At 41.0% G+C, this 16,764-nt stretch overlaps 1 protein-coding gene across 1 annotated transcript in view; it reads left to right on the forward strand.

Annotated features, from left to right (window-relative positions):
* The window catches only part of cntnap2a (contactin associated protein 2a), a 406,059-nt gene that overhangs the window by 346,115 nt on the left and 43,180 nt on the right, over positions 1-16,764 (forward strand). The window contains exon 17 of the mRNA XM_084399640.1: positions 9,751-9,969. Coding sequence (XP_084255766.1) covers positions 9,751-9,969 — 219 coding nt within the window. The remainder of the gene's footprint in view (positions 1-9,750; positions 9,970-16,764) is intronic.

Genomic DNA, 16,764 nt, shown 5'->3' on the forward strand with positions numbered 1-16,764 from the left:
GCCCCTCGATCGGACACAAGGTAGGCAGGGGTACCCCAGCGAGTAAAGATCTCCTCAACCAAGATTCTTGCCACTTGTGGTGCTTTAGCTTTCCGCATTGGAAACATTTCCACCCATTTGGAGCAGTAGTCCACCACCACAAGTAGGTATTCATGTTGTTTAGTACTTCTGGGGAATGGTCCCATAAAATCTACACCCAGCATATGCCCAGGCTCCACCACTGGGGTTGACTGTAACTGTCCAGACAATTTAGTGACTGAGGGTTTGTATTGTTGGCATACTTGGCAGTCTCTACAATAATTCCAGACATCTTTCCGTATACTTGGCCAGTACACCACTTCTAGCAGCCGTAGGAGAGTTTTCATCCTTCCAAGATGTCCACTCAAAGGACTATCGTGAGCAAACTTCAAAATTTCCTCCCGGAAACATGTCGGAATGACTAACTGAAACTTATGTCCCTGCTGCTGGCTTGGCACACTACAGAATAAATATCAATTTTCATTGGTGTAATGTATTTTTGAAAGGTCACGGTCAATTTGAGGTGTAACTTTGGCCATCATTTCTTTGACTTCATGATCTTTCTGTTGTGCTTCAGCTAATCCATCCCAGTCAATCTGAAGGCTTGCATAATTATCCGACACTTTAGGGGCTCTGCATACAATGGCGAGACACTCCTTTTCAGAGACTGAGTATGCTCTTTCAGCACCATGTAGTAATCTGGACGCATATGCTACAACATGTTCCTCGCCTTCATACTCCTGGGTCAACACGGCTCCGAGACCCACTTGACTAGCATCAGTCTGAACTCTGAATGGTCTGTAGAATTCTGGAGGACTCAACACTGGGGCTATGGTAAGTGATTGCTTTATGTCGTCAAAAGATTTCTGACACTCTTCAGACCAGACCCACATGGCGCCTTTTCGTTTCAAGGCATGCAAAGGTGCGGCTCTCTCAGCGAAACCAGGGATGAATCGCTGATACCATCCAGCTAGGCCAATAAATCTCTGTACATCTTTGAGTGACTGAGGGGTTGGGAACTCCCTCACAGCTCTCACCTTTTCTGGATCCGTCTTCACACCTTCAGCGGGCACGACATGCCCCAAAAATATAAGGGATCTCTGAACCAGGTTGCATTTCTTGAGGTTAAGCGTTAAACCTGCTTTCTGAAGACAGCTGAAAACTTGTGAGAGGTGTTCTAGATGTTCTTCTTCACCCTTAGAATAAACAACGATGTCGTCTATATAGACGAAACAACACTCCCCTTTTAAGTCTTTCAACACAAACTCCATCAACCTTTGGAAAGAGGCAGCAGAGTTTTTCAGGCCAAAAGGAAGACGGAGGAATTCATAAAGCCCTGAGGATGTAACAAATTCCACCTTTTTTCACCCTCATCAAACCCCAAACCATCACCATGCTTCCATCTCTCTCCCTCTATGCTACCCCAAACTTTAAACCATTTCCTCCTTTTGTTGCCCTCTTGAGGCCAGGATTAACACTTTCATCCTTGTAACAGGATAATTGTTATATCTCTCTCTTTTGGACTTTCTGCTGCTGTTCTGTTGGCATTATCTAGTACTATATCCCTACTGTAACTCTGGCACTAGCCCAGTGAAAAGAGAGCCTCTCGATGGATGATTGAATGATGGGTGGACGCCCACATCTGCTGTTTCAACTCTGTTTCATCTCAAACACTCTCTGCCACTCCCTCTCATCTCTGCTGAGGAAATCTTGACATCAGCCACCATTGAATATTCATGCATGATTTCAAGGCATAACTGAGCTTATAACTATTTCTTTCTCTTTTTCCCCACTAAAATAATTTATTAAGCTTCACCAATTCATGTTTTATACTTTCAAGCTTTTCAGTTGGATTCACTCAAACAGTATGTATGCAGTCTAACTGCTTCCTCTTGTGTTTGAAGTGTTTTCAAAGAAAACTGGTGTTTAATTACAGTGGTTTCCTATATTTTTATGTTCAAATTTAAATACACTGTGCTGTTACTTTCTTTAAAAGGCAATATATTTTGGGGTTAGCACACTGGAACGGTAAAATCTCAGTCGGTCCAACCCAAAAATTGGATATTTTTTGGCTTCGCCGCATAAAAATTGCACAGCAAGTGGGAGCCTTTTCTGTGACTGCCTCTTTTCCTCCAGTGCTTATTATAAGTCATGGCAGCCTCCACTGCATTTCTACACATCACACTTTTTGGACATGGAAATAGCTGTTGGGCTTGTCAGATCTTCCCAAAAGTATCATTATTATTTTTTAGTCCAGAGCAAAGCTCTCTGCCTGGGTTTTTGGCTGAATGTGGAAATGGCTTGGATCCTCTGTTGGCTCAGATGCTGAGAAGATCCTTAGTCTCTCTTTGATGCATCTTTAATGAAGTGGAGGCTCTCTGGGGGCCCGAGGGAGAAATGGCAATGTGACTCTGCAGAACACCTGATGGCTTGTGTGAGAGTCAAGAGCTCTCGCAAAATGCGTTGACAAACACATGAGAAAAGCATCAGCGATTGATGGGATCCAGACCCCTGAAATATCCTTTCCATTACATTGGAAAACAAGCAATAGAAAGAAAAGTAAAAGGCATACGACTGCCTTTCTGTCATGACGAAATACGAGGAAGCAAACTGCGAGTGAACAGCCTCTTTATTAGTAGAAAACAATGAGTGAAGATATAAGCAGCAACACGGTGGCGATGAGTGGCGCAGGGACCTTGACGGACAACACAGATGAATGGTGGTGAAGTGATGAAGTCCGCTGGTGAATGGGTGATGTAATCCAGACACAGAACGAGGAACACTGCAACACCGAACGGAAACACCAACTCACGAACACCAGACAGCAGCAAGGAACAGGAACGCCAACAGGAACAGGAAACAAGAGACAGCATGCGGAGACTTCAACAAACGATTTGACGATGGAGAGGAGAAAATGGTGAGTATTTGAAGGTGTGTTGATGAGCTGTTGATGATCTGCAGCTGGCGTCGCTAGCAAGAATCAGCTGTGTCGCTGATCAGAGGTAATGGCCCGGTCATGCCCACACACACACACACACACATAACAACAATGACACGAGACGAGAAGGAAACAATGAATTCGTGAACCGTGACACTTTCACCCAAAAATGAAATTTACTCTCCCTCATGTATTTCAAAAACTGTAGGACTTTCTTTCTATAGAAGATATTTAGAAAAATGTTCCAGTGTTTTTTGTCCTGATAATGAAATTTAGTGAGTTCCAATGTTGTTCCAGTTGACCCAACTGACTTTCATTGTACACTGAAAAGCATTTAGTAGAAACAATTTCCATTCAGAATAATTTGTCATAGATTTGTCAAGTAAAACGTTGAATTAAACATTAAAATTGGAAGTTAAAAAAATGAAATAATCTTGTAAAACAAAGGCCACTTAGTTCGGTCACACTTTATATGATGTGTCGTTAACTATGCATCAACAAATAATAATAATTATGGACAATGTATTTATTGTTCATGTTGTATTGCAAAACACTTTTGCTGCTATTGAAGTGGGGTGCTGATAAGTTTAGGGATAAGTTTGGTGGTATGGGTGGATTAAGGGGTTAGGGAAGATTCAATAGTGTAATTGTAGACGTTAATTACATAATTAAGAGAGAGGGAGGAAGAGGGCAGGTGTGTAGTTTGGATAATAATAATTAATTACAGCTGTAATTACATGCAGGTGTTTTTTAAATATAAATACAATGCAAAAACATGTGTGTACACAATAAATGCATTGTATCAAATTACTATTTTAAATATTAGTACATAGTAGTTAAAGACACTTAATATAAAGTGTTTGTTTTATTTACAACAACGAAAATTTACAAAAACAGTTAAAACGTTCATTTTTGGGAGAACTAATCTTTTAAATGTTCTTTGGCTGTATTTAGCTTGGTTTAAAGTCCCCCTGTAGTCAATAATTTTATTCCTTAAAACTTTGATCACCAAAATGACATATTTAAAGGTTTTTTTCCTGGGGAAATAGATTCTTCATACTTTAAAATAGCTTGAATGTAACTCTAAACCCTTGCTTCATTTAGTATATTTACATTACATTTACATTTACTCATTTAGCAGATGCTTTTATCCAAAGCGACTTACAAATGAGAACAATAGAAGCAATACAGTAGGACAACAATATGCAAGTGCTATGACCCTTCTCAGTTTACACGTAAAAATATTGTCTTTTTTTTTACTTTTTTTTATTAATAGTATATGCGGATACATGAATATGCAAATTAGCCCCGCCTCCACTCACTCACACCAGCTCAGAGATCCACTCAGCCAACTTACTAAGGTAAAGGCTACACAATGGTATCACTCTTTACAACGAAGGACACATAATGGTAATTAATATGATTAGCCTTTTGCTTGACTACATTATCAAACAGCTAATAATGTGTTGCTAATGTTAAAAATATACCGGGATAACCTGGCATCTCTCGAGACTCCCCTGCTTCAGAGCATATGATATACTAAAGCCTGACGTCGCGTTGACGTGGTTGGTTACAAGGTAGTTTGTGACGTCAAAAACACCAGCAATTTCAAACCGTGTTTTTGAGACTGTCTTTTTTTCACTGCAGTTTTAAAGAGAAAATTCTTGGCAATGGTGTTGACATGAATTTGCACCTGGTTTGTCTTAAAGCATATTAAAAACATCAAATATAATGAGACATATAAACAACATTAAAAGCTTGATTTTCACCACAGGGGGACTTTAAAGAAAATTCTGATTATAATTTCCTTTGACAATGCAGATACCATATCCTATTGTAAATTAGCATTCACCATCTGTATAAAAGTAATTTATGTGGTATCTTGAAATGCATTGGGCCATAACTGTTGGTTTGGTAGATCTACTCTCAGCCAGTTTGGCGGGCGATATAATACACCCATATAAACACAAACCCGCTTTTTCACTGTCATGCAGTTTGGCTTGTTGATTTTGTTTAGTTTTCCTTGTGAATGCAAGAGCAGCAGTCCACAGATGCCCTCAGTTGTGGACAGCGGAGCGGTCCACACACATACAAACAAGCACACACTAAAGCGAAACGCTCCCCAAGAACAGTGGCACACTCTTGATGCTCAGTGCTGGCTGGCCAAGTGCAGGAAATCCAATTACAGGGATCAGATGGCTGAGAATGGTGGAGCAGCCCTAGTCCAAACTACACACCTGCCCTCTTCCTCCCTCTCTCTCTTGCTCTTTCTTTCTTTTGCCATCTCTCTATCACAAATGCTCTCAAATAGGGATTTGTTTCGTTTATTAAGTCTCCCTTGTTGTCAGTAGCTTGTTCTTTCAGTTAACATTTCTGCTGAGGTGTGTAGCATCTGTGGTCACTGTGGAGCTGAATATTTGTATTCTGAGGGCTGAATCACCAAATGTTGCATTGTGTATGTGTAATCATTTTCTGCACTGATTTTTCACGTGTTTTACCCATATTTTGAATGTTGCACTGCATTGTGATTTAGGTGTAAACAAGATCAGAACTTGGCAGAACATTAGCAGTACCCTTTCTATGGATTTGTTTCTTACAGTATGATCTCCTAAGCTTTCTTATTTATATTTAACTGAATTAATGATGGGATTTTGCTGATTATTGCGCACATGTTTGGTAATGGTGATATGTATGTGGGTGTTTCTTTTATTTTTAAAATTTTTCAAACTCAAAAGACTTTTCACTGATTTATGAAGGTCATATTACATTTTTTACCATACCATCACATTGGTTTTGCTATTTTCCATTTGACTTTTATTTATAGATGTTATTGTTTTACCCCTGTCCCAGGCCCAGACTTTCAGTCTTACACTATAAAAAAAAAGAAAATCATGATAAAAATATTAAAATAAAATGTATTTCATGTCTAAGCTATGATATTTAAAACAAAGACTTTTCATTTTTAAATATGTGACCCTGGATCACAAAACCAGTCATAAGTCGCACGGATATATTTGTGGCAATAGCCAACAATACATTATATGGCTCAAAATTATCGATTTTTCTTTTTATGCCAAAAATCATTAGGATATTAAGTAAAGATCATGTTCCATGAAGATATTTTGTAAATTTCTGTAAATATATAAAACATTTATTTTGAGTGAATGCAGCAAAATCGCGAACATAAATGGACAACTTTAAAGGCGATTTTCTCAATGTTATGATTTTTTTGCACCCTCAGATTCCAGATTTTCAAATAGTATATCTCAGCCAAATATTGTCATATCCTAACAAACATCAATGGAAAGTATATTTATTCAGCCTTCAGGTTATGTATAAATCTCAATTTAAAAAAAATTACCCATGTGACTGGTTTTGTGGTCCAGGGTCACTATGTATTTTGTGAAAATTATTAATATAATTTTTTCAAAAAGTTATATAAATATAAATAGCATAATTTTGATGACACTAAACATCTGTGCCTCTAATTAATTTCGAGCTGTAATTCTATGCCATATGTATACAGTAGTCAACATTTGAAGTGGATCAAAACCTTTCATCAAAGTTATACATTAATTTTGAACAATATCCATTCTTGTCTTAGGACAACTTTGAACTTTTTTGATCCACTTCAAATGTTGACTACTGTATATAGTATGTACAATAATAATTAAAAGTGTTTATATATATAGCCTATATATTAACACTTTTAATTATTATCATCATTATTATTAATATTATTATTATTATTATTATTATGATTATTATTAATTAGGATAATAATGACAACATTTGGGTCTGGGTCTAATGTATGTCCAGTGTTTTGTTTTGTAAGTTTGAATATATAATGTATGTTTATTTGTGTTATCATAACTGAGCTAAAATGGGCCACAACTGCTCTGTTCTGTTGTTCTGATGGAACAGACCAACTTTATGGCACTCGGCCTTTGCTCACAGACAGAGGTCAGGTGTGCTGACTGACCGTGTCATAGTTTCCTTCTTCTAGTTCAGAATCTGAGATGAACAGGTGGCTCTGTGCATTCCCAATTCCTGCAACATCTGCATCCGGTCGTAGAACAGTAAAACAGCACCCCCTACTGAAAACATTTGTCACTCCAGCCACAAGGAAACCAGAAAACAGACCTCCAAGAGCTTCCATGCTAAACATTATATTGGTTTCTTTGGCATAAATAACATAAATAAAACTGACTGCAGGCTGCTCACAATAGCAGATATTTGTATAAAAAAATATGTAGTGGCAGAAATAAGTTGTTTTTGTGTTTGGACAGTCTACTGTGTCCCTCAGCTGCCACACTTGGTATCATATCACAGCACTACTCTTAGCTTCCTAGATGGTGACAATAGCAGTGGCCGGCTATCACTGCAGGATAACTGCGCTGCCGACACAAAGCAGATGCAATTTAGTTATTGCCTTCAGCGTCTGTGCAGCCACAGTAACCCCTGCTGAACGGAGCCGGTCCCACCAATACATTTAGAGACATATTTGACTAGAAGCCAGGTTTGTCCTTTTAAATAATTTCACTTCAGTGTGAATATGGCAGGCTTTGTTTTTTCTTGGCTTTGTACAGTGTATATATTATTGTGTGTGTCATGTTGTTAATTATAAATTGATATTTATCCCCATGGTGCTATAAAAGTCATGAAAGTCCTCATTTTCAATCTGGAAATGTCACTAAACTGAGCAAAACTTTAGATCATAACATTCTGACCAATGAGGGGAAGTTTTATTTTCTTTATATAAGACTTGTATTAACACATTTTGTTCTGTTTTGAAATGTTGCCTTGTGAAAGTGTCCGAACCAATAAGAAAATGCAAGTCCCTTATGCTCACCAACGCTGCATTTATTTGTTAAAAAAAAAAGAAGAAAAGTAAAACAGTTATATTGTCAAATATTATTACAATTTAAAATATATATTTTTTTCGATTTAAATAGATTTTAAAATGTAATTTATTACTGTGACATCAAAGCTGAATTTTCAGCATCATTACTCAGTCTTCAGTGTCACATGATCCTTCAGAAATCATTTTAATATGCTGATTTGCTGCTCAAGAAACATTTCTAATTATTATCAATGTCGAAAACAGTTGTGCTGCTTACCATTTTTGTGGAACCTGTCTTTTGCACGATTCTTTGATGAATAGAAAGTTCAAAAGAACAGTATTTATTTGTAATACAATTTTTTTGTAACAGTGTTAAAGTCTTTATTATCACTTTTGATCAATTTAATGCATTAGTGCTGAATAAAAGTAATAATTTGTTTAGAGGCCCCAAAGTTTAGAGTAGTGTATCTGTAGCTAATTTAATGCATATGTAAATTATGTGTATTTTGCATTGAAAAAATATATATTTTAATGCAGTTTTGTATTTTTAAGAAATTTTGAGACCCTCATCCCTTGCTGTTGATTCACAAATATAAGTGATTTGATTGGTTAAAAGACTGTCAATAAGGATGGATGATGTTTGTGATGCTAACTCCATGCAGTCAACCCCTCCATAAATCTAGAAATTCCATAATAATAAATGCTTGTTGTTCATAAACATTTCAAAGGTGTCTTGAAACATGACACCAACTAGCTGTCTGAGCAGTTGAAGCACTTGTTTTTATAGGTATCATGAATAATTATGAGGCAGTGTCTTCTCATCAGATATACTATGCAGTCATTAAACACAATCATACTATCGTTTGTGTCTGAGAGTAGCATTGGATTGAGGGTAAACGATGGCACTGTTGCAATGACATGTCTCGGGTGTCAGGTGGATGTTTCTAAATTTATCAAGGGTTAAACCCAAAGAGGCCTGGCCCTCTGGGGCCAAACATGACAGACTGTACCACAGCTGTCAATCCTCACTGTTTATGTAGGAGAATATGCAACACGGACTCATTAAAAGCAGTTGTGGTCTAAAATGAATTCAGCACAGCGAACAAGCAATCTCCAACTCAGTTTAGAGGAATTTTAATGATGTACCTGAGTGAAGCAGTCGGAGTTTGGTAATTCTGCATTTTAAGTCACAATATTGGATTGTTGTTCTGCCAAATAATTATTGAGCAAAACAATAATATATGAACATTAATTGAGCCTGCAGAACAACCGAACTACCTGCTGTTGACATTTCAAGTGATTATGCAGTCAAGTGTTATTGCAGTAAGTGGATTCAAATGTTTAAATGTTTCAATTAAAATGTTAAGAATATCTGTTAAAGTACATAACATTTTTCAACACCAATTACAGTTTCAAAATACTTTGCTTTTCTTTTGAAATTTTTTTTGAGAATTGGACCTTAAACTAAAGTGTTACCATATTAATTAACTACATGTAGAGTTACAGTTAGGGTTTGGTTAAGGGGTAGTTACTTGTAATTATGCATAATTTACTGTTATTACTATAGTAAGTACATGTTGGCACCTTAAAATAAATGTTACCAAATTATTTAATGAATATTTTTATATTTATTTACCCTGGTGGTCAAAAGTTTCGAATAATTATGCTTTTTAAGTCTCTTCTTCTTACAAAGCCTGAATTTATTGAAACAAAAATACAGTTAAACAGTAATATTGTGAAATAATATTACATTTTACGGTTATAAAATGTATATAACTGTTTTCTATGTGTATATATTTTAAAATGTCATTTATTCCTGTGATGGCAAAGCTGACATTTCAGCATCATTACTTCAGTCTTCAGTGTCACATGATCCTTCAGAAGTCATTCTAATATGCTCAGCATTATAATAGTTTAAATGGTTTCTCTGTCTGTTTGTTTTTCTCTATAGCCCCAATGGTGGTGTCGTTTTCGTTCGATGTAGGAAACGGGCCGGTGGAACTGAATGTGCAATCTCCTGCCCCGCTGAACGACGACCAGTGGCATCGGGTCAGCGCAGAGAGGAACACTAAAGAGGCCATTCTTCAACTAGACCAGAAATACAAGGAGTTCAGACCTGCACCTACACAGGGACACACGCGCCTGGAGCTCTACAGCCAGCTTTATGTGGGTAAGGGCCGCATGCACGTCAAGTATATATGGATTCATGTGGGTGAGGACTTCACACAAACACACTTTTCCATACTCCCACCCAAGAGTACTGAAGCTCTAAGGCTGTTCATACTTACAGTGATATCGTTCACTGTAAAAAAAATGATATGATCAATAAGTTATGACAACATTACAACATATGTATCAATACATTACAGACACATATTGTTTTTACATTGCTTTTTAACTTTTTTATACAAGACGCTGTACTGTTGTTCTTTTATAGTCATTACTGATGTTATTGATGGGCTCTTGAAAATCGAATTGCTGATTAAAATGGTTAAAAAGAGGATCTTTCTTCATTATCATATACTCTTAAAATTAGGGTGACCAGATTTCTCATGGTGGAATATACGGGACGGACAAACCCCCATGATATAATAAATTTTATTTCATGATAATAATATATATCATATAGTTATTTTATTTTTGGTATATAAAAAAATATATATTGCAAATTACAAACAATTGGACAAATACAATAGAGTTACAAATGAAATAAACTAAGTTTTTCAGGTACTATTCAGGTTTATTTAACATGTATACATTTATTCGACATCTTTTGTTGTTTGATTAACATTAATGATGCAGACAGGTATTTTAGGCTGCTGTCACTTTAAGACTGAATATTAGGATCTAATATACTGACACATATTAGGGGTGTAAATCGGACAGTTAATCACGATACGATACGATATCGATTCTCTCAGCCAGCGATACGATTTTGCCGATACCTCAAAAAATTCTGCGATACGATTCGATTCGATTCGATTCAGGGCTATATCGATCGATTAATCGATATTTAGATATTATGGTCACACAACCAGTTACGTTTTTATTAACTCACAAATGCAACCAAAATATATAACATGAACGTTTAATTAAACTCTTTGAAAATTGCACACCCTCTCCCAATTGGGACATTTACAACAGAAGAGGTCATTTGCAAGTACTCCGTTCTTGTTCATTTTCATAAATCATGTTTTTTTATTATTATTGTGCATTCCAAGTAATATCAATCAAACTGCAGCTGGGTTGTTTTGATTATTAATAATAATAATAATAATAATAACTTAAAACATACAGGTAAATTACTAAATTAAAGTTAATTGAAAGTATGCTTTAATATGTTAAAAGTTTTTTTAGCAGAGCAGATACATTCACATGTCATCTTTCTGAGTCAAACAAAACCAAGTAATTGCTATGATAAATAATACAACACTCGGTTAATCTTTGTAACGTTAATCTCCTCAGCTGACATAGACGCCTGACAAACTTTGTTATTGTGATTAACGTACACGCAGTACAGTGAGCTTTTCCCTCACCACTAAACGAGCTGCTTTAGTAAGGTTCCGTGAAAATGTTTTAGCTTTTATTTTCCTTTTACGCCCCGAAGAAGATATCACGGGTTCATCAAGTTCATTGAAATTATCCATCTTCGATCACTTTTAGTCCGCTTTGACGAAACTCCTCTTAGCCAGCGCGTCTTTTCGAAGTGACATCTGACCTAAATACTGCGCACTGAGTCGCTAAAACGGACTAAAACCACCAACAAGGGTGCGACTGCTTGTCTGTTTCTGCTGTAAAACACAAACTCGCGATGCCTTGGCAGCGGACAATACCGGCTTTTGTGAAAAAACTTGTTTAGGGTTCAGTCAGTCTTGTCAGGCATCTATTTCAGATGAGGAGATTAACGTTATAAAGACACACCGGCAGACAGTATGGTTGGTGAGTAAACAAAAATGTGCGCTTTGGCGGAAGAATGTTACGTTAGATTGTGTAGAGTTTCAAAATAAAGGTGTAGCCTATATCGATATTTTACGTGTGGAATCGATGCATCGTATCGTTAGACGTTATATCGATGCATCGATCTATATCAATGTATCGTTACACCCCAACACATATATCCGATTTACACCGGGCTTTTACGTTCACTTAAGTCTGCATAATAACTTGATAAACTCTTTTTGAAGATCCTTGATAAATGGACACAAGCTTCTTTGACATCTTTGCGTCTGACTTGATCTCCTCCACGATCTCTAATTTCCCGCCTTCACTAACAGCAAGTTAACGAATTGTGATTGGATGGTCATTTTGTTCTCCAAAATATAGTATGACGAAATTGGCTACCTTTGATTAGGCTATTCTCACGTGACAGAAGGCTGCTATACTTACTTTTATATGATCACCTAGCAAAGACAATTTAAGAAAGAAGAAATACGGGACAAAACAGGAACTGTCCTGGGAAAAACAGGACGTCTGGTCGCCTTACTTAAAATAAAATTTCTTTATTGACATCAATGGTTCCAAGAACTTTTAACATTCATATAACCTTTCCATTCCACAAAAGGCAACTTCTTTATAATGGAAAAATGTTCTTTAGTCAGCTTCTGATTGGTCGAAGCAAGTCGTTCTCAGGAGCGTGCGAAGTGTGGCCGAGGGACGCAGCGTCTCGTTCCCTTCTCAGGGAACAAGGGTTACAGTCGTAACCTGAGACGTTCCCTTTCGAGGGAACTCGCTCTGCGTCGAGAATCGACACATTGGGGAACGAAATGCCCACTGCGCCACACTGAGAGACAAACGCCCTGGTGTGAAGCAATCTGGCACACTCAAGACGAGAGCACTTGGGAACCCGGTGTAGAGGGCAGATCCAGACTGTAGTGTTTTATGAAGGTGTGTGGGGAGGCCCAGCTGGCAGCATCACAGACCTTTTGAAGGGAAGCCCCTGCTAGCAGGGCTTTAGAGGATGCCACTCCTCTGGTTGAGTGGGCTCTTATTAACAGAGGCGAAGGCAACCCGTGCGCCTCGTAAGCTGAAGAAATAGCCTCTACTATCCACCTGCTGATAGTTTGTTTAGAGACAGGGGAACCCTTCTTAGGTGACCCAAAACACACAAGTAACTGATCCGACTTTCTCCAGCCCGAGGTTCTTTGGACATAGACCTCCAGGGCTCGGACCGGGCATAATAGGTGTAGCTTTTCCTGCTTATCCGACACATGCGGTGGAGGATGGAATGCCTGAAGAATCACAGGCCGTGCCACATTTGTGGGCACCTTAGGTACGTAGCCAGGTCTGGGGTGGAGAATAGCTCTCACTCTGCCGGGAGCGAACTCGAGGCAAGAGGGAGCAACAGATAGTGCCTGCAGGTCGCCCACTCTTTTTAGTGAAGTAATAGCGAGCAGGAAGGCTATCTTAAAAGATAAAAAATTCTCAGACACCTCGTCCAATGGTTCGAAGGGTGCCAGGGATAACCCTTCAAGAACCACAGCCAGGTCCCACGTGGGGACCCTGGACTGGACGACAGGCCTCATCCTTCTAGCTCCACAAAGGAAACGTACAATAAGTGGGTGTCTCCCCAAGGTGTCAACCCCTAACGGCATGTGGAAGGCAGCTATGGCCGCCACATAGACCTTAAGCGTGGACGGGGAGAGCCCGTCAGAGAAATGAAACTCCAGCACTGAAGCCACTGGGCAGTTAACTGGGTCCAACTGATGTTCTCTGCACCATAAATCAAATACATTCCATTTTAATGCATACAGTTTCCTCGTGGAGGGGACTCTAGAGTTTAGGATGATCTCAGCAACCTCAGTTGAGAGACCAGCATTTAAGAGTTGGTCCCCCTCAGGGGCCAGACCCATAGTTTCCATAGCTCCGGCCGAGGGTGGAAGACTGTGCCCTCGGCCTGAGAAAGAAGGTCCCTCCTGATCGGGATTTGCCACGGAGGGCCTGCTAGATGAGACATGATGTCCGAAAACCATACTCGGGCCGGCCAGTACAGGGCTACTAGGAGCAAACTGATTCCGTACCTCTCTAGAACCCCTGGGAGCAGAGCGATCGGGGGAAATGCGTACAGACGTTTCCTCGGCCACGTCTGCACCATGGCATCCAGTCCCAAGGGAGCTGGATGAGTGAGGGAGAACCAGAGCGGACAGTGGGTGTTCTCGTGAGAGGCAAACAGATCCACTTCCGCTTGGCCGAACTTCCTCCATATTAACTCCACCGTCTCGGGGTGGAGTCTCCATTCCCTGGGCCTCAGCCCCTGCCTCGACAGGATGTCTGCTCCCACATTCTTGTCCCCAGGGATAAACATGGCTCTGACTGAAAGAAGTTTGCCCTGGGACCACAGAAGAACCTGATGTGCCAATCTGCATAGAGGGCGCGATCTCAGGGCCCCCCTGTCGATTTATATATGAGACCACCGACGTATTGTCTGTTCGTACTAGAACATGATGGCCTCTGAGGTCCGGAAGGAAATATCTGAGTGCCAGAATTACAGCCAGCATCTCCAGGCAATTGATGTGCCAAGAGAGATGGTGGTCCCTCCACGAACCCCTGGTGTAGCAGCCTTCCATGACCGCTCCCCAGCCTGTGAGGGACACATCCGTGGTCACTATTATTCTCTGACATGGTGCTCCCAGCACAGGGCCCTGGGACAGGAACCATGGTTTCTTCCACATCGTCAAAGAACGAAGGCATCTGCGCGTTACTTTGATCGTGCGAAATGGGTTCCCCCTCGGGGAAAACCATCTGGTCCTGAGCCACCACTGCAGGGCTCTCATATACAGCAGGCCAAAAGGTATCATGTTGGACGCTGCTAGAAGAACCAGAACTCTTTGGAAATGTTTGACAGTGATGGCCTGGCCTAGCTTAATACTCTTTACCGTGGTCAAGATGGTATTTACACGAGCAGGAGACAATTGTGCCCGCATCGTGACTGAGTCCCATTCTACTCCCAGGAAAATAGTTCTCTGTAGAGGAATTAGTGAACTTTTCTTGACATTCAGTCTCAATCCCAAGCACCTTAGATGGTTTAGAACAACATCTCGAAGTTGAACCGCCATCTCCTCTGATTGTGCTAGAATGAGCCAATCATAGATATAATTGAGGATACGGATGCCTTGAAGTCTCAAAGGAGCAAGAGCTGCTTCCATGCATTTCGTGAAGGTGCGAGGTGACAGTGCTAGGCCGAATGGAAGAACTCTGTACTGATACGCTTTTCCCCCAAAAGCAAACCTTAGAAACTTCCTGTGCTGGGGCAGAATGGATATATGGAAGTACGCATCTTTTAGATCTATCGTGACAAACCAGTCCTCGGACCTGATTTGACTCACGATTAAGGGGATAGTTAGCATCTTGAACTTGAATCTCCTCAGAGACCGGTTCAGTACCCTGAGATCTATAATAGGTCGTAACCCCCCATCCTTTTTGGGAACTATGAAGTACCGGCTGTAGAACCCGGCTTCCCTCTCTTGAGGAGGAACCAACTCTATGGCTTCCTTTGCTAGGAGGGACTGAACTTCTTGCTCCATGACCTGACCCTGCTCGGGGCTGACAAGTGTGTGAATGACCCCGTTGAATTTTGGTAGACGATACTCAAACTGAATTCTGTATCCCTTTTCCACTGTACGCAGGACCCACTGAGATATATTTTGAAGACCCTTCCAGGTGTCAAAATAATCTACTAGGGGGATCAGTCTGTCTGGACTGACCTCGGTTGTCATATTTTGGGTTTCGGTGACCTGAAGCAGTTGACTGGCAGGAGCTAACCGAAAAAAAAATTCTGCAGGCCTTGTGAGAGGGCGCGAAATCAGCAGGGCCGCAGTATTTTCGGGCGGACTCTGCGATACGCGTTCGCTGGAAACCGATGCAGCAGACCCACGAGACCTAGGACGACGGCGGGGGATAAGATGTTTAAGGGCGGCTGACTGTCGTTTCGCCTCCTGAAACCTCTCGACAACGGTGTTGACGGCGTCGCCGAAGAGGCCGGAGGGCGAGATCCACAGATGTCTCTCCGTAGCTACCAAAGCTGCCATGGAGCGGTCGATGGTGCGGGCCGTCTCCTTGGTAGCCCGGAGAGACAAGTCGACCGCTCGACGCATTTCTTTAATGTCGTCGAGGGCGACCTCCCCACTGTCGTCCACCTCTTTGAGGAGGTCGGCCTGGTATGCCTGCAGGAGCCCCATCGTGTGCAGGCATGCACCAGCCTGACCTGCCGCCATATATGCCTTCCCAACCAAGGCCGATGTTGTACGGCAGGGCTTGGAGGGAAGCGCCGGAGCTCTTAGGGACGATGCGGAATCGGGCGAGAGATGGGCAGCAAATAATTCTTCTACCCGTGGCATCGTCCCATAGCCCTTCTCTTTCGAGCCCAGGATGGAGGAATATAGATGGACATTGAGGCCCGCAATTCGAGAAGAGAAGGGCTTGTTCCACGATCTCGACACCTCGGTGTGGAGATCAGTGAAAAACGGAAGGCTCCGGCGTGAAGGTTGTGACCGGGCTTGCAGGAAACGTTCATCAAGTTTGCTTTTTCTTTTCTCTTCCTGCTTTTCCTGTGGCCAATCGATGTTTAATTTAGCCACAGCCCTGGTCACAACCTCCAGCAGTTCCTCAAAGGCAGGAGAATGGGGTGGCGAGTCCTCGCATTCTCCTGCGTCGATACTCAAAACATCCAGCTCCTCTGAGCCAGATAGTTCGAGTATAGGATCCTCCTCATGGGCGGAAGAAGCCGCAGAGCGGGCTTCCGAACCCTGAGCAGGATCCATGGAGCTGGCCTCTGAATGCTGAGAAAGGGCCGAGGCCGTCTCAGCATCATCCGCCAACTCCATTTGCGATCCCCATGAATGCAGGCGCCGCGTCTGCCCGATCCACGGGGAGCGCGAACCTGGCCTGATTCATCAAACAGGCTCAGGCGGGAGCGGAGCGTTCTCAGTGGCATTTGATCGCAGTTTGCACAGACAGCGCCCTCGAGCAC

This window comes from Rutilus rutilus (genome assembly GCF_951802725.1).
Source record: "Rutilus rutilus genome assembly, chromosome: 24".
NCBI classification, from domain to species: Eukaryota; Metazoa; Chordata; class Actinopteri; order Cypriniformes; family Leuciscidae; genus Rutilus; species Rutilus rutilus.